Below are 19,572 nucleotides of genomic sequence, written 5' to 3' on the forward strand. Positions count from 1 at the left end.
TTGCCTTACACATGGCTGACCCAGGCCCAATCCCCAGCACTCACTGCCAGAAGTGAACCCTAAACACAGAGCCTGGATTAAGTCCTGAACACTGACAGGTGTTGTCTAAAAACCAAAAAAAAAAAAAAAAAATGGGCACTGCAACCATGTGTGGCTCAAGTCCTGGAGTCCATGCCTTATAAGTGAGGCCCTGTGTCTATTCCCAGGCTCCACATCCTACTTTTCACCCTTCAGCCAACGGCGCAACTGAATGTGGTCCTGGTGGCCATTGAGCACCTGGAAAACACCACAGAAAGTGACCCGGGCTCCCGCCACATTTAATATGTATTCCACTTTCCATACCCAATCTAAAACAAGTCAATTTGATAGAAAGGTATATTCAGATGACCCTTCATGGCTACATTTTCATTAGAACACAAAACTTCTGTAGAAGGCTTTCTTTAATTCTCAGTTAACAATCATACTAGACTCCCTGAAACAAACTGGTGTCCTTAAATTAACCTACTTAATTAGAGATTTCTTTATAAACACAAACTTTGAAACATGTTTGCATTACTTTGATCAAGATAAAAACTTTTAAAATTTTTCCCTGAGTTTTCTGAAGCAACACATCTAATAAAAACTACAGCTGATACAGTAGATTCCTTGGGTAAGTGCACATATGGAATGAAAACCCTTTCACTAGGAAAAAAGAAGAACTTAGAATGGCTTCAGCACCCAAGCTGAGCTATTTCCTTCTTGCCCTCATGTCCTGCCAATTCCCCAAGGCTTCTGGATAAAAAGCTCTATAGATAGAAATAGAGGAAACAGATGAGGGAATTCCAATTGTCCTTCCTAAGAGATAAGGAACTAGAAGCATACTCTCTCTCGTACACTATTCTCAAGCCCAACATACTAGAGGGGAGATTTTTAAAACCAATAAATCTATCACTCTACTAAAATCCCTCAATGCTAGACTGACAACATATATGATTTTGAAATCAGTGTTGCATCTTTGTTGGGAACAGCGTTAACAGTAACAACAGAAGCCAATTAAAGGTTATCTTTGCAAATATCTAGCAGATCACTGAAAAATAAACTCTGACCTAAAGACGAACTCCTCTCATTATTGATTACACTCCCTAATTGTCCTTAATCGTTCATGTAGGTGTAGTCCCACAACTTGTCTACATCACGGAATGATAAACACATCAGATTTTTTTTTCTGAACTAACAAAGGGGTATATATTAAGCCATTTAAGAGCATCAGATGCCCTATTCAATCCTCTGCACGAGACACCACTTCCCCTAAAAAGGTTTCCATGATACCACCAACTACAGTGGTGTCCTTCTTATGTTGCCCAATAGCAAACTATACTAATTTTCGTGGTATTGATTTATGATTCTGTTATCAATGTCCATTCACCAGCCTTAAAATCCTCGAGGCCAGAAACTGCTAACAATGACTCTGGGTGCCATCACAATGACTCACACATAGGAGGCACTCAACAACTGTGTGGAAAATTAATGAAATACTATGGCACCTAACATTTTGAAAGACAGTTAAGTTTTGGCATGCAAAAAATAAAGAAGTCACTATTCTCTCTCATGAAATTTAAATTACCCTCCATAGTAAAAATATTTTGAACCCACAATGTGATATGGTACGATGGTTAAATTTTGTGTCTGAAACCTTAATCTCGTGTTTCTCTTTTCTAACAGAATGGATTTATCAAATGACGGTTGGACTCTAGAATTACACACTTAAAGCACAAGGTAACAAATCCCAAAATTCAGTGTAACCATAGCCTCTTCGTTGTATTCTATTCTCTCACAAATGGCACCCTTTAAAGAAATGGTATACATGGGGTTCATCTCAAATATCACAGAAAAGAATTTTTTTCTATAGGATATCTAAGTAACTATGAAGAAAGGCATTAAAATGAATATAAAGAAATGTCAGTATGACTTAATTTTCATCCTGGATATTACTGAAAGTCCTTTTCTTCCTAAGTTATAATAAAAATAAAACAGGAAGAATAGGATTTTAATATAAACTTTTTAAAAATTAAGTTCCCAAGCATGTTTATGCTAAGCTGAATTTAAAATAAAAGACACCTGCGACAACAATACAGACTCCTAAAAAAGTGACCACAGTTGGGACAGGTGTTGGGACACAGTATATCTAAGACCTAAGTATAAACAACTGTACATCATGGTGCGCTAATAAAAATCTTTTTTTAAAGATATTGTTTTGAGCTCTGAAAATTTTTTTGAAATAAATACAATGCTTTCTTTAAAAAATATAAGTGAGCACAGAGACACTATACAGCAGAAAACCTCAAAGACCACTAAAATTGATGGATAACTCTGAAACTCTTTATACCCGTCTCATAAGAGAATAATGGCTATAGCATAGTCATTTCAGGGTAGAGGTCACAAATTAGAGCAGTGTAGTTGGAAAGTCAACATGTTTTACTAAAGACTACAGAGTAACCAAGGGCTAGAGCATATGCTTTTGCGTGTGGAGCACCTCAATCTCCAGCACCCCAATGATGATCCCCAGGAATTGCCAGAACTGACCAACAAGCACTAAAGCAGGAGCAGTTCCTAAGCACTGCTAAGTGAAGACACCTCCTCTACAAATGAAAAAAAAAATGTTTCACTTCGTTAAACCTCATTAAAATCTCAGATCAGGGGCTAGGGTGATAGTACACCAGGTAGGGCGTTTGCCTTGCACACGGCTGACCTGGGTTCAAGTCCCAGCACCCCAAGCACCGCCAGGGGTAAGTCCTGAGTGCATGAGCCAGGAGTAACCCCTGTGCAACACCTGGTGTGACCAAGAAAGCAAAAGAACAAAAAACTCAGATCAGCTGTATTTGGAGTGGGCAGAGACAACACTGGCAGAGTCTTTCATGTGTGATAAACATTAGCATTGCCACTTCTATATAATCACAATTATTATTAGAAATAAACATAAATTGGTCATCACACTTTCCAAAAAGTATCCTCATTCGCTACAGATGAAAGCTACTTCTTAGTTTTGTTGTTGTTTGCAGAGAGCACGTGCTACAATGCTCAGAGGCTACCCTCAGCACCATGCTTCAGGGTCACTCCCCAAGGGGACTGTGTTTTACAGTGCTGAGGGTAAAACCTGAACCCTTTGGTGAAAGCATGTGCTCAACACTGAACTATGTCTCTGGCCCATATTACAAAACAAGCTTCACTTTTAAATCACACTAAAAAAAATAAAATTCAGAGGGTGGAGAGAGAGTACAGCAGGTACGGTGCTTACTTCGGACGCAACTGAAGGAGGTTCAGTTCCTTGCACAAGAGATAGTGCCCTAAGAACAACCAAGAATCATGATCCATGAGCACTGCTGAGTGTGACCCCAAAGCAAAATTAAAGATAACATTAAGTCACTATTTTATATCCAAAGAATCACCTCATATGTAAAATGTATCCTGTTTTCTGATTGGCTATTAAATGGAAAATCAGTATATATACCTTCTCTTGCTTTATGTGTTCTGTTTACTTCTTTTTACTTCTCTTTCCACTTAGACGTTGAGATGTTGTCTTTATGATACAATTACTATTACTCAATAACAACATACTATGGATTTTTGTTAAGTCTGTACTATATATCATACAAAACATCATATGCATTACTTCACTAAGTCCCAGTAATGAAACTGAAACAAGGAAGCTAAGAAGTTGAGAAACCTATCCGAGAACACTATGTCACAAATGACAAACAAGGGACATCCCCAATCCATATCACATATAACTAAACCCTCAATCAATATAGTGTCTAACTTCATAACACAACCTGTTTCAATAGTCTCCAGAGGCTTAAAAATCCTCATATAGAGCGGAGAGATAGCCCAAGAGCATGTTCACATAGAGGAGGCCTGGGTCCAATTCCTGGCACTGCATGAGTGACCTCCCTCCTCTCCCGGCCCACCCCTAATCCTCCCACAACCTGCCCGGGCACCACAACAGCAAGTCAGGAGTAGCCCCAAAATAAAACAAAACAATATTCAAACAATCACAATGATTTCACTGAATTTTGATTTGATAAATAAAATATGAAATATCAAGAAAATATGTAGAAAAAATATTAATCTCTCTGTATATTAGTAATGAGTTGCTGAGCTTGGTATACAATCACAACTACTAAAAGATAAAACCTCACTATCTCCTTTTACAGTTCTCTGCAATAGATCTATTATTCAGAATCATAACCTTCCATCAATATAAAAAATAATCAATTATGCTCACTGTACTGTATTGTCTCCTAAAGGAAGAAAGTAAAATCTAGGAGATCTGAAGACATCCTAACAAGAGTTGGAATCAAAAGGAGTTTCACGTTACTAAATCTTAGTAAGCTAGAAAATCCAATTATGTATAATATCCTATTTGCCAGCACTGTAGTTAATCCAAGCTTTACTGATTGTCGATCAAAATCTTCAAATTATTTAAACATAAGGAATTTTTATGTTAATGTTCTTGGTTTCTTACTGAGACTCAATTGCAATGAATTATTTAACACAAAACTGGACGGATTCCAACAGAGTCATTAGCATTAGTAAATATACAGTTAATGTGTTTCAGGACAGGCTTAATGGACTCCAGAACACACCTTCGCGATGGTTCGGGTCCAGGACTAAAACATTCTCCTTAATAATGCAAAACAACTCAACACCTGGCTCTCCCACACTCTTGCTTCTAACTTCAACTGAATATAGGGAGTTCTTCACATGCACCCCTAATACAAAACAGCGAAAGTGCAAATATCCAAAAGATGCAAGAAGTAAAATTTAAACTAAATACAGGCTACACTCTATAATTTTACAGTTATCTTGAGAGAGTCTGTTATGAAAATATGAAATTTTAAGCTAAAAAATGTAGGCTTCATTTTGAAACATGTTTTCTTACTTGAAGAAAGTTTGCATAGCTTTCCATCCACTTATATAATGACTACCAAGTGAATGTATGAAAGAGGACTATAACATTCAGACATTGTTTTATTTTAAGGAATTCAGCATTTATATGCTCAATTTCCCTCTACATGGATGACATTAAAGAAGTCAAACAAAGGCTGAAAAGCTTCTTGGGGACTCTGGGAGGTTATTTCTAGGGTCATGCGATTTTCTTGCTCTGAGTGGTTCCCTACATAAATGAAAGTAAGGATGTCATGAGCGACAGCGAGCGTCTTCAGGTGAAAAGGCCAACGCTTTGGCCAACGCTAAAAATCTAGCAAAAGCATTTCCACGTGATACTGCTGTCACCCAGTTAGTATATGTCATGGGTTGAGTGTCACAGTGCTCAGCATTTCTCTTCATTTTGTTGGTCATCTGGTCGGTTCATTGAAAGACAATAGCCCCGGAGCTGTGGCATACTGGATGAAGTTTGGGAGACTTGGCCCTAAACGTCCGGACAAGTTCACCGCGTTCCCCTCTGCAAGCAGCGAACGGGAAGATCTGAGGCTGAGCGCCCAAGTGTCGCTCGCGAGGACTCGACGTACTGAACAAAAGGTCCCAAGGTATCTGTCCCACTTCTCTTCAGGTTGGAAGTGCTAAACAATACCAAGGAACAACTCCACGTCTCGACTACTTCCAAAGCTAAAACCCCCAATACCGACCCCTGCGCGAAGATGGAAAACAAAAAGCAAGTGACCAGGTGGCCGCGAGCGGCCCCGCGCGCCGCGGGGTCCGGGCTGTCCCCTCGCGAGCGCGAAAGCCTAACCGCTGGTGGCAAGGATAACAGCGGAGCCCACGCTGGGATTTAAAACCGTCCCCAAATGCGCCCCCTAAATGTGAGGGTGAGGGGTGCCTTCCTTTCCGTCGCGGCCCTCCCCTAGGATCTGGGCACTGTGCCTCCTCCCCTCCCTCCTCCTCCTCCTCTTCCTCCTCCTCCTCCTCTTCCTCCTCCTCCTCCCTCCTACGCGCGGGGCTGGCGGCTGCATCGCTAGTGCCAGGCGGGAGCGCGGGGCCAAGGGAGCGGGGCGCCGAGGGCAGCGCGCCACTCACCGATGCGGCTGAAACTCTCCGACAAAGTTCTCCGCAACTTCTTCATCTTGCCGATCTTCTCGGCCGGCTGCGGCTCAATGAGGTCGCACATCTGGGCGACGCCGGGCCGGGGCAACTTCCCCAAACTGGTCCAGAAGCTCCGCGCAGACAACAGCTCGGGCGCGCGGCGCGGGGAAGGCGGCGCCTCTGCCTCTGCCTCTGCCTCTGCCGCCGCCGCCGCCGCCGCCGCCACCGCCGCCTCCTCCTCCTTCTCCTCCTCCTCCTCCTCCTTCTCCTCCTTCTCCTCCTCCTCCTCCTCCTCCTCCTCCTCCTCTTCCTCCGTCCGGGAGGCGACGCTCGGGGCTCCCGAGGCGAGCGGCGGGCTGTGCCGGGGCCTGGGCCGCGGGCGGGCGGGCGGGGGCGTTCTACGTGGTGCCGGGGCCGGCCGCGACCGCCGCCGCCGCCGCCCGCCTCATTTTCCCTCCTTTGTAACCGAGAGTCGCACGGCCCGAGGGCGGCCGCGGGGGCGGCGCGGCGGGAGGCGGAGCGGGGGCGGGCGGCCCAGAGGTGCGGGAGCCGAGGGTCGCCTCTTCCCTCCCCCTCCCCAAAACCTCCCGCCTCCCCCGAGCGCGCGAGCCACGGGCGGGGAGAAGTTCTCGGCGCCGACTTTCGGGCGCTCGGGGAGAAGGAGCCGCGGCCGCGCTTTCCCGCGACGTCCCCGCCGCTCCGCCTTTCCCGCGGGGGCCCGGCGACACCCGGCGACACCCGGCTCTCGGCTCCCGGCCGCGTCCTCGGACGCCCCCCAACCCCGGCGCCCCCTCCCCGCGGACCCCCGCGCTCCGCCCCCGGCCCCGGCCGCCCCGCCCGCTCGCCGCGGACCCGGCAGCTGGAGGGCCGCGAGCCGGTGACACTCGGCCCAGACTCGGACCCCGGGGGTGGGGGACGGGGTGGGGGGGGGGGTTATGCAGACGGTTGCTGTGAGTGTCGGAGTGTGGTTTTGTGTGTTGGCTTGGATTTCTTTCCCTTTTTTGTTTTTTTTTTAATCTTTCTTTCCCTCCCCGCCCCCCTTTTTTCTTCTCCCCTCCGGGAAGGCTTGTGAACGGAGCGCAGGGTCGCACGGGGGTGGCGGAGCTCCCGTCGCCTCCCCGTGGGGGCCGGGAAATGGAGGGGCTTCACGCCCGCGCCCGGGTTTGGAGGGCGACTTTTCCCTCCCACTGTGGGCCAGGGATGCTGCCAAGTGCAAGAGCCAAAGGCGACAGGGGGCCCATTTCTTTGCAAAGTGCAGCGTCCAGAGCCGAAGCTTCCCGTGTAACCCGCGGGAAGGCAGCGCTGATGCGGTCGCCGTCTACCTACACGGGGTCGGTGACAGGCCGAAGGTAGAGGGTAGAAGGTAGAGATTTCTAGTGAAAATGGCCAGGTCTCCAGTGAATAGCAAAAGAAGTCCTCAATCTGCTTCCCATTGGGAGCGAGGGAAGCGGATATTGCTAAATTGGAAGACTTTAGAGGTCCCAAATTTGCTTATCTCCTCTCCCCCCCGCCCCTCCCGCCGCGCCCCAACACAGAAAATGAACTTGGAGGGGGCGGGGCACCGGGGGGGGCGCTTTATAAAAACCCCGGAGCCAACAGTTCAGGCAGCAAGCACACATCTTTATTCTCATAAGACGTGGCGCGGCGAGTTCTCCTAACGTCAGTCTCCCAGGGGAGAGAGAAGGAAGATGGGGGAGGACTCCAATGAGTTGATCTGGGGCCAGCCAAGTCCTTATGAATAGAAACGTTAGTAATCTTGAGTCATCTGGCTGTGTAAGTAATGAGAGCTGGAGACCATGTGACAATGCTATTTGGTTTAAAGGAAGTTTTGGGGAGTTTGTGTTTTGTTAAAAGATTTTTATCTTAAAACAAAAACTAGCCCCCTGCCTTCCTTAAATTGTGAGGCGGGGCACTTTGATTTGTTGTACTTTACAAGAAACACTGTATAGAGGCTTGATTGCAGCTGATTTAAAAAAAAAAAAAAAAGTCAGCCAAGTAGTGGAGAGCAAAGAAGGGTGGGGAGTTTCAAAGAAAGTGGGTGATGAGTTAAAGTGTAAGGATTCTGGGTCCCCGTGACTATCTGGATATTCTGAACAGCACCCTGAGTGACCTCAGACAGGAAAAGTTTCACTTTTACCACTTCCTCTGGCTAGTTAGGGAGAAAGTCAGTAACTGTGAATGAAAAAAAAGCAGGTAAAGAAAAAATACGGATGAATTCCATCTACTCATCAACAAAAATGAAATACTAAGTTCATAAACTTTTGTGACTATTGCTGTTGTCTTTCACAGTGATGATTTTCAAATATATATATGTGATACCTTTGTTTCACCTCCCTAGTATTTCTAACTTTAAAAAGTTCAACTTCTGCATAAACATAGTGTAGTAATGCTTTAGTGTACTGACGCTTTGTTAAGATGAGATATTTCACAATGAGAATGGTTTAATAAATAAAATGAGATATTTCAAATACATACTGATGTGTAACTGTCCGAGTAAGATAATGAATATTTAGCATCAACTCACTTGTTGAAAAGCATACACATTGTGTTTCTATGTGTTTGGGGGAAAAAATCTGAGGTTTGGAGCCAAAGAGAGAGTACAGTGGCTAAGGTACGTATACTGCACAGGGTCCTGTGAGCATCATCATGAGAGATCCCTGAGCAGAGCCAATGGTGGCCCCCCAAATGAAAACAAACAAAATGAATGTTTTCTTTGCACTTGAGATGTGACAGAAATGTTTCCCCAAAATTGCATTACCTTTTGCAAGATAAAATCTTAATTAGGACAAGAGCAATATCTAAATGGGCTGGATTGCATGCTTTCCAGGTGGGAGGCCTGAGTTCGGTCTCAAACTCTGGAGTAACCCCTGAGAATGGCTCTGTGTATGTGTGTATGTGTGTATGTGTGTTCAGTCCTAAAGAAAAAAACCACAAAAATGACATTTTACTTTCTTTTTTCTACTCCACACCAAACTGGTCTGTCACATCTCTAAAAACCATTTTGCCTACTTGGCCAAAGATACAGTTGTTAGCTGTGACTCAAACAAACCTTGTCAATTATGAATAATCAACTTTCATTATATGTTTATCTACTTCCTTTATTGATATATATTTTTAAATGGTTGCTTTCACAAGAAACTGTGGTGCAAAGTAGGAATTTTTTAAGATTTGTAAGATATATAAATATTTTAAGATATATACCCTGCTTTTCACAATTGCCTACACTTTAAATAATAAACAGTGCAGGGACCTTATCATATGAAAGGCACAGCACTTGTCGCATAGTGGATATAAATTCAGTGAATGTCAGCTAAACATGTTATATGTTGCTACCAATGAAAATAAGTGTTGTCTTCAGAAACAAGATGAATATCCAGCATCTGTGTGGCATATGTATTTTCAGTGGGAAGAGGGCTCTGTGCCAGTCTTCCAGCTGAACTTCCGGATTACAAGGTCACAGTTTTGGCTGGTCTGCAATAAAGGTGCAGTATCTCAACACAATCAAAGGAGTTTACCTAGAGGCTGAACCCAGCATGGGTTGACCTTAATCAGACACAATTAAAACCTATATTGCATTTCTTGGAGTAGTAGCAACACAGCCTGGAAACCCAAGATTAATGCGATCTGGTCTATCAATGTGTTGTGTGGCCTTATATAATAAATGACTTACCTATTTCTTTGGCTATAAAATGAGAAGCCTGATCTAAATGATCTCTATGATCATTTGTAGCTATAAAATTCTAACTTGTCAGACCGTAGAACTAATGTCTGGATTAAGGTACTTGCCTTGCATTCAGCTTCAGTCTCTGGAACACCGCTAGGAGCCACTTCAGAGGCAGGAGAAAACCCTCCAGCATCACCATATTGCCCCCCAAATAAGTAAAATTGTGATTTGGTAAAATTTGTCTGTGCCTTATGTACTGAAAGATATGTTTATCAAAATAATTATATACAAAGATAATGACAAATGAGATTTTAAAGATATTATTCCTAGTAAGTTGTGCTTTTATTTGTGAGTATTTTCCATTTTAAAAAAATCTAATAGGCTATTTGTTGGCAATAAATTGTAAGAGAATGAATCCTAACCCAGGTAAGATGAAATTTGGAGGATTTTATATGAATCTCAGAATGACAAAAGCAGATTTACTAACCTGAAAGAGTATGAAATAATATTATCAGAGGAAAGAAGTTAATGATAAAAAGCAAGCCACAAATATATAGAATAGAGTTGGAAAATGAAGTTTAAGAGATAAAATACATGCTCATTGATGTATTAAATTTAGCTAAAATATAGATAAAGATGAAGATATATAGTCAGAAAAAGTGATTAAAGTAGTAAAAATTTACATTATGACATATCCACTTAGAACTATAAAAAGCTACCCTAGTTAATTATTTTTAGGATCAAATATCATACTCCTTTTCTGAATATGTCCAGGGACTTAAGCAGCACAAGGTTAAATGATCTACATAAGTTTCTATGAAATCAGCAATGAAACCAGTAGGCGAAGTTCAAAACTCTTGTCACTCACATTTATATTCTAGTTGTGAAATAATGCCCAGTCTTACACGTTTCTTTAAAAAGAAATAATAAAGAGCATCAACATCTTTTTAAATTTTTTATTAAAAAGCCATGATTTGCAAAGTTACTAATAGTTGTGTTTTGCACATACAATAATTCAACACCAATTCCTCCACCAGTGAAGAACATTAACATTTTAAAGAAAAGGGAAATAGAAGTTTGCAGAAACTAGTGAATTTACCTTGTAATTTCATGTACCTTGAGGCTGCCTCAAGTCTTTCCTTCTTTTAAAACAGTCTTTCTTTGCCTAGTTTGCTCTTATTTTGAAATCCTTTATACTTAAAAACATTGTTCCTTGTTCACACAAACCACCAGGCTTGTTTTAGGAGTAAGACCTATACTGTCACTGTCACCCCGTTGCTCATCCTTTTGTTCAAGCGGGCACCAGTAATATCTCTATTGTGAGACTTGTTGTTACTGTTTTTGGCATATCGAATACACCATGGGTAGCTTGCCAGGCTCTGCCTATACATAACTATATATATATATATATGTATATATGTATATGTATTGGTCTAGAGCAATAGCGCAGTGGGTAGGGCATTCACCTTGCATGCAGCCCACCCGGGTTTGATTCCTCCACCCCTCTTGGAGAGCCCAGCAAGCTACAGAGAGCATCTTGCCCACACAGCAGAGCCTGGCAAGCTACCCATGACATATTCGATATGCCAAAAACAGTAACAAGTCTCACAATGGAGACGTTACTGGTGCCCGCTTGAGCAAATCGATGAGCAAGGGGACGACAGTGACAGTATATGGATCATATACATATACATATACATATATGTGGATTATATACATACATATACGTATATCTACATATATACATACATATACATATATATATGACCTGTCTATACTTTGTTATCATATGGTTTAAGAGACCCAAAGACCTAAGTAAATGTGTTCCACTAGCAAAAGATGGTAAGAAAATCACGATCACGATCACGAAATCCTGTTAATCATCGATTTCTCAAGAGGGCTCAGTAACCTCTCCATTCATCCTTTCTCTGAGATCTTAGAAATCTCTCTCAACTCAGTTCTCCCAATGATCTCGCACTGGAGGCTCTTTCAGGGTCAGGGGAATGGGATCCAGCTTGTTACTGGATTTAGCATATGAATACACCATGGGAAGCTTGCAAGGCTGCCCCATGTGGGCAGGAAACTCTCAGAAGCTTGCCAGTTTCTCCCAGAGGGAGAAGCAGACTAACAAGATATCTTCTGGAAGCTCATTTTTAAGTCTCTGGGTATTGGCCGTTGATGGGATTATACACACCTGGGTTCCTCTACCAGTACCTTCATGCATGAGGCCCGTCCGAACGTGTGGAGAGGGGCCTCGAACATGGCTGTAGCTAGCTTCCGGTGATCTTGGGCTGCCGGGAGCTCTGCTCGGGGTGGGGAGGGAAGCTGGAGCCCATCCCCTCTGAGGGGCCCAGGAGAAGACAGCCAGGCGTGCGGGCAAGACTCTCTGCCAGTTAGAAAATAAGAAACTGAAAACCATGCAAATGATGTCAAAGATAAATTACTTCAAAGTTTTTGAAGAAAGTACTACCAAGGTCAAAGCACACACTGAAATAAGGATAAATTCCCCTTTCCTGTTAGATAATATTAAAATATAATAATTGACTTTTCTTTGTTATGTAATATATGAATAGAAGTTGTTTTAAATTGTGTTTGATTTGTGGGGGCATACCACTGGAGCGATAGCACAGCAGGTAGGGCATTTGCCTTGTATGCGGCCAACCTGGGTTCGATTCCTCCATCTCTCTCAAAGAGCTCGGCAAGCTACTGAGAGTATCCCACCTGCACGGCAGACCCTGGCAAGTATACTGTTTGATATGCCAAAAACAGTAACAAGTCTCACAATGGAGACATTACTGGTGCCCACTTGAGCAAATCGATGAACAATGGACGACAGTGCTACAGTGCTACAGTGCTACCACTATGGTGCTTGGGGTTACCCCCAGTTCAGTGCTTTGGGATTGCTTTCACCAGTATTTGGAGGAACCAAGTGGTAACAGGCCTCCTGAATATCGAGCATGTTCTGAGCCCACTGCGCTACCTCTCTAACCCCAATGGCAGTTTTTATGAGAAAATCTATATATTCACTTATATTATTTTGTTTATGTTTTAGGCCATACCTGGTGGTACGGGGGTGATACTCCTAGTTCATTGCTTAGAGGTCACCCAAGGATCATGTAATGCCAGAGATAAATTTTGGGGTTCTCCCATGCAGAGCAAGTGCTTCCATCATTTGGGCCATCTCCCAGTCACCTACTACTATTTCTAAGATAAAATTCACTAGGTTTTACCCTTTGATGATACCTTGCTCATGTTGTACTGATACATTGAAATATTTGTAATTAATTTTGAGAATGGCTCCTTTCTACTCTAATTGGCATTTTTAAATGAATTAAACATCCTAAAACAATTTATTGATCCATGCTACATGCATAAGCAGTATACTGAGGAAATACAGTTTGTTCATAACTAATACTTATCCTATATTTCTCACTAATGAGGACATATCATGTCAAAATGAATGCCTTGTCTATCCAGACTACTGTAACAATATCATAAGGTAACTTATAACCAATCAAAGTTTATTTCTGGAGACAGAATGTCTAAGATAAATTCTAGAGACTGGATCCAAGATAAAAATTATAGCATAGGCCGGCCCTTGTCCTCCCCCACCCCAACATGACCCCAAGTTGCCACCCTTGAATGGCCCTTCTGGCTACCGATGAAGCTGCTTAATGGTTATGATCCCAGAGACTCACAAACAAACCTCAGAACCCAGCGGCTTTTGGCAGAAATCCCTCCAGATTTAATTATTAAAATTTCAGTATTCCAAAATCGCACAGCGGTGAAAGCGGCCTCATGACATCATATGCTATTTATAATCAGCAATAGAAAACAAATTGTCTAATGTTGCCTTTTTGGCAGGTCTGAGTGTTGGGGGGAAATCCCAAACAATAATGGTGGGTCTGGTGTCGAAATATTGAATGTAATCAAAGTAGAGAGAGAGAAATGTGGAAATCATCTGCCACACAGGTAGGGGGAGGGTGTGGGATGGGAGCTATACTGGGGGTTTTGGTGATGGAAAATATGCACTGGTGAAGGGACAGTGTTTTACTATTGTATTACCCAAAAGCTTTGTAACTGCTCTCATGGTGATTCAATAAATAAATTTATTCTTTAAAAAATTATAGCATAGGGGCTGGAGCAATAGCACAGCGGGTAGGGCGTTTGCCTTGCACGCGGCCTACCTGGGTTCAATTCCCAGCATCCCATATGGTCCCCTGAGCACCGCCAGGAGTAATTCCTGAGTGCAGAGCCAGGAGTAACCCCTGTGCATCGCCAGATGTGACCCAAAAACAAACAAAAAAAATTATAGCACAGTAAAGTCTGGGGAGACCCCTTTTTCTTCTAAGTTGAAGAGTGCCTGCTTACAGTTCTCGTGTGGTAAAGGAATGAGGATACTCTCTAGAGATCTCTTTTATAGGGATCAATGAATTCCATTGATTAAGGGTTCTATCCTCATAACCTTATTATCTCTCAAAGACATTCAAATGCGTCACATTGAGGATTAGTTTGCAATACATGCACGGGCAGAGGGCAACATAAATATGCAGTCTAGAGCACTTGAGGAGCACTTTAGTTTTACTTTAGAGTATCCTTAATAGAGACTACAGGAATAGGGAAAGGAACAGGGAACATAGAATAAAAATCCTCCAAGATGATTCAAATATAACCCAGTCAAATGAGAATTCCTGATTTATTTCCTTAAACATCAACATCACTGTCATCCCGTTGCTCATAGATTTGTTCGAGCGGGCACCAGTAACGTCTCTCACTGAGAGACTTATTGTTACTGTTTTTGGCATATCCAATATGCACGGGTAGCTTGCCAAGCTCTGCCGTGCGGGCGCGATACTCTCGGTAGCTTGCTGGGCTCTCCGAGAGGGGTGGAGGAATCAAACTCGGGTTGGCCGCGTGAAAGGCGAACACCCAACCGCTGTGCTATCACTCTAGCCCAAACATCAACATGATGGTGATATTTAGTGGAAGTCAGTTACAAAGGACAGTATGTTTTGTTCTGTTTTGCTTTCTTTTTTAAATTTTTTTTTATGTAGGGGCCACACTCAGTGATGCTCATAGGCTATTCCAAATGAGTTGCTTTAGGTGGCCATTTCAACAGTGCTCAGGGGACCATGCAGTAACATTACTAGGAATCAAACTGTTTCTGGGCCTCCTGCATGCAAAGTATGCACTCAAGTCAAAAGTATGCAATTTACAAGGCCCACAACGTTTTCTTATCACAAGCAAATAATTTCACCTGTCTTCATTTGTTTATTCTATACATTATACTAATAGTATGTTCCAGGTACTGTATTAACTATATATGCTGCACTGAAGGAAATAAATGATATACTGCCTGCTTGCATAGAGCTTACAGACCAATGAAGAAAATGGTATTGAAACTCATCATTTGCAATCAAAGGTAACCCTTTTAAAATATAGGAAAGAGGATCAGAGAGGTACAGGAAGTAAAGGTTAATGGAAAATGAGGGCTGACCACTTGCATGTGGTCAGCCCTGGTTCTATCTATTCCTAACATCACATGGTCCTTGAGTACTACCAGAGATCACTCCTTAGCACAGAGTCAGAAATAGACCCAAGCACTACCTAGTAGCCCCAAGCCCTAAAACATGGACTGGAGATATATTATAGGAAGTAAGGTTCTTGCCTTACAACTGATCCCTATTCTATCACTAGCAGCATATACGGGCTCCTGAGCACCACCAAGAATGACCCCTGAGCACAGAACCAGGACTAAGGCTGGAACACTGACAGCTGTGGCCTAAAAACCAAAACAAACAACAATTATAGTAAGGATTGGAAGCACTGAAGACCCAACTGCAGGGAAATTTCACCATCAGAGTCAAAGCTATGAATCCTGTATTTACATCTAAACTGAGACCCCCAAATCCACAGAGGTGGTAAGGACAAAAGCAACCCTAGATATGATTCACACTTCAAAAAGAAGCCTAAACCGACCCGGGTTCAAATCCCAGCATCCCATATGGTCCCCTGAGCATTGCCAGGGGTAATTCCTGAGTGCAGAGCCAGGAGTAACCCCTGTGCATCGCCAGGTGTGACCCAAAAAGCAAAAAAAAAAAAGAAGCCTAAATATTCCTCCATTCTTTTGAACATGCATAGTGCAGAAGCTCCTGGGAAAAGACCATGTTTAAAGCACATTGAGGAAGAATTTTTAAAATTTTGTTCATATTTAGTCTTCCCACAGATGGGCATGATTGTCCACTCAGGAATGTATTTGGATGTTGAACACATGGCACAATGTACCCATTAGTGAATATGAAGGAAATATATTTAGTCCTAATGGTAACCTGTGGGTTTCCAGAAGGGAAAGAGTCCTTGCAGTGACTGATAAAATGAACAAATGGTTAGAGATGAACTGACTCTTATTTTATTTCTGGCATAGAGTCTACAAGGTGGAGAATTTCTCTAGCAGTAGCTAAAACCTGTGCTATTCAAAATTTCTATTGGTAAGGACTGGAGAGATAGTGCAGACAGTGAGGTGCTTGTTTTGCATGCACCCTACCTCAGGTTCCAACCCTGATACCCCATATGGACCCTCAAGCACACCAGTAGTAAGCCCTGAGGACTACTAGGTGTGAACCCCCCCCAAAACAAAGCCACTTGTATCACTTGTCATCCCGTTGATCTTTGATTTTCTCGAGCAGGCGCCAGTAATGTATCCATTCATCCCTGTCACATGCTAGTGTAGCCCCATGGTATCTGCTTGCTCCAGGAACACGAAGAGCCTCAAACTGTTCATTCAGGGTTTTGATGAAGAAGTCTGACCATCTCTTAGGTGGGCGGCCATGTGGTCTTTTGACGTCCCGTGTAATCCAGTCGGTAATGGCTCTAGTCCAGCTATCATCTCTGAATCACATTACATGTCTGGCCCATCTGATTTTTGACGCCTTAGCAGCGTCCAAGACAGCGTTTCTGATTCTTGATCGTTGATGGAGGTCGCAACAACAACAACAACAACAACAATGACAATGAAAAAAAAAGGCCTAGCAAAAAATAATAATAATAATATTCACAAAATTCCCATTAGCTCTTAGGGGTAAAGGCCTACATTAATCTCTTTACATTGGTTGTTCAGATCTGGAAGGATAATAAAGGATAAAGATTTAAAGCTGTCAACAAACATCAAACTGAAGGTAGAAGCTGGATATAACTCAGCAATAAAGTTTATGCCTTGTAGCACATTAGATCTGGATTCAATGACTGGTTGAGAGAGAGAGAGAGACAGAGAGACAGAGAGAGAGAGACAGAGACAAAGAGAGACAGAGAGGAGAAAGCAAAAAATTGCAGGGAAAAGATAGCTATTAAGTCAAGAAAAAAACAGTAAGTTGAACAGTTAAAACATATTCATAGCATAACAACATAGTAAATTCTATGACTTACAGAATGATATTTACAAAGTCTTAGTACAAATATGGAAGTCAATATAATTAAGACATGGCCAGGCTAAGAAGATGAGTAATGGGAGCTGCTTATTTTTGTAATGGGTATGATAGGGTTTGGTGAAAATAAATTAAATCTTCATCTTCTAAAGAAAGAAATCATTGATATTTTTATAGAAAAATAAATTCACTGCTTAGATATATAGGGATAATTCTCAAGTAATCCAGTAAAAGTAGAGTTGACCCCTGAACAGGGTTTAAGGGTACTAATCTTCACACAATACTCAGGTATAGTTTGTAGTTTCCCAAAATGCAACTACTGTTAAGTTGCTACCACTGTTAAGTCTACTGTTAATTGAGAGTCTTACCAATAATATAAACAATTAATGTACTATACACTTTATTATTACAATATAGTAAGAGAAAAAATTAGCAGGAAATTCATAAGGAGGAAAAATATACATGTATATAAGTATTGTACTATATCATACCATGATTTTATATTACCAGTTAATAAGAAAATCTGGAGTCAGAGAGAGAGTAGAGGATATAAGGCATTTGTCTTATAAATGGCTAATCCAGATTTAATCCCCAGTACCATATATGGTCTCCTGAGCACCGCCAGCAGTAACTCCTAAGCACAGAACAGGAGTAGTCTCTGAGCATACCATATGTGGCCCAAATCCTATAGCCCCAACCAAAAAACAAAATATCTTTTAAGAGACCGGGGAGATATTTGTCAAGAACACACCTTGCGTATATACCCCATAACATCAGCCTGAGATCCAAAACTTCAGGCCTACACCACCATGTCAGGTATCACTGAGAGTAGCCCTCAAAAAAAAAAAAAACAATAATAGTGCATGTGTAACTCTCAAATATATTTAAACAGATTACAAAAGAAAACTATCCTAAAGGCAATAATAAGTCACCCATTAAAATATTAATATCATGCTCAATGAGAGACTGAGCATGATATTAAAATCAAATTTGCATTTTATTAAGACTAGTGTTTCTGCAGAGATAGCATGGCAGCTTGGACACTTGCCTTGAATGCATGCAGTCAACCCAGGCCCCATTTCTGACACCACATATGGTACACTGTTGGCTATCAGAAGTGATCCCTGAGCACCAAACCAGGAGCAAGCCCTGAGTACCACCAGGCATGACAAAAAAATTGTTTTTCTCTAGTTACTTTATAGAGTAAAAATAGAGGGAGGGATAATAAACACAGAAGAGTCTATCAGAAAGTTTAGTTACAGAAGCCTGGCATCTAAACAGGAAATAATGTTGACCTCAATTCAGATACAGTGATAGGAGTAGATAGAAATAGAGATTTTAAAGTATTAGGGCTGGGGATGGACCTCAGAGTTTACCCCTTGAATGTGTCATCCTAGAGACCAAACTGGGAAAGGGAGTGTCTTTATGGATGGAGAAAACAGTTCAGTGTTGAAGCAGTAGTAGGTTTGTGCTTTGCGAATATGAAGGCTTGGGCTCAATCCTAGAAACAAAAACTAAATAAACAGCAAAAGCAAACAAACAAAAAGAAGCCAAGATTATAAGTGAAAGAGAGAAGACTCAAGACTGATACTGTATTTTCTAACTTAAACAATGAGGTAGATAGGGCATCATTCATTAAAAAAAAATCCAGAAGGGAATGATGCTATCGTTACAGAAGTAGGGTGTTTGCCTTGCACACGGCCGACCCAAGTTCATGCTTTGCACACTTCCCATATGGTCCCCAAGCACCGCCTGCCAGGAGTAATTCCTGAGTGCACAGCCAAATGCAACCCCTGAGCATTGTCGGGTATGACCCAAAACAAAACTAAATAAGAAATCCAGAAGAAGAGTTAGTTTGAAGGAACTGGAATGTAGCCAAGCAGAACAGCTCTCAGGCCTGCTCAAATGGAGATCTGAAGCTCAGCTCAGAAGCCTGACGGAATACAAGCAAGGAAAAATGAAGAGAAGAGGCAAAGCAAAGTGAGAGAAAGCTGACAGGGATAAATCAAGTTAATAGGAAAGTCAGGGAATGGACTTCCCAACAGTGTCCAGGGGATGCAAAGGTGACTGAGAGAGGGATGGAAACAGAGGCACTGAGAAAACAAACAGGAGGGAATATTAGTAGCCTTGACAAAAGCCAAAGATGCGGGGCAGTGGGGCAATTGAGAAGGAAGTATGCATCAAGACACTCACTTTAATCTGTTTAACCATCATAATAGGAAATAATTCTTAATGTCTATAAATACTTTATCGTATTTAGTTCTCAAAACACTGTCTCTATGAAACAGATGTTATTATTTTTTTAATCAAATTTTAGATTGAGATATAGTGGGATATCACTTGGCATGTGGGGTAGTGCCTTGGATACTGTCCAACACAGCTCTCCTGAGCCCAAGAACATTTTAAATTACATGTGTGGCTTGACTTATATTTCCACTGGACAGCCTGGTCTAAAAGACTTCCCTTCTG

The 19,572-nt window shown here is 42.1% G+C and overlaps 1 protein-coding gene across 1 annotated transcript in view; it reads right to left on the bottom strand.

Annotated features, from left to right (window-relative positions):
• CDK14 (cyclin dependent kinase 14) overlaps positions 1 to 6,254 on the bottom strand; it is a 685,298-nt gene extending 679,044 nt beyond the window's left edge. Inside the window, exon 1 of the mRNA XM_012935646.2 lies at positions 6,013 to 6,254. Coding sequence (XP_012791100.1) covers positions 6,013 to 6,103 — 91 coding nt within the window. The 5' untranslated portion in view covers positions 6,104 to 6,254. The remainder of the gene's footprint in view (positions 1 to 6,012) is intronic.
• Between the last annotated feature and the right edge of the window lie 13,318 nt (positions 6,255 to 19,572).

Source organism: Sorex araneus, chromosome 1 (assembly GCF_027595985.1).
Source record: "Sorex araneus isolate mSorAra2 chromosome 1, mSorAra2.pri, whole genome shotgun sequence".
Taxonomy (NCBI): domain Eukaryota; kingdom Metazoa; phylum Chordata; class Mammalia; order Eulipotyphla; family Soricidae; genus Sorex; species Sorex araneus.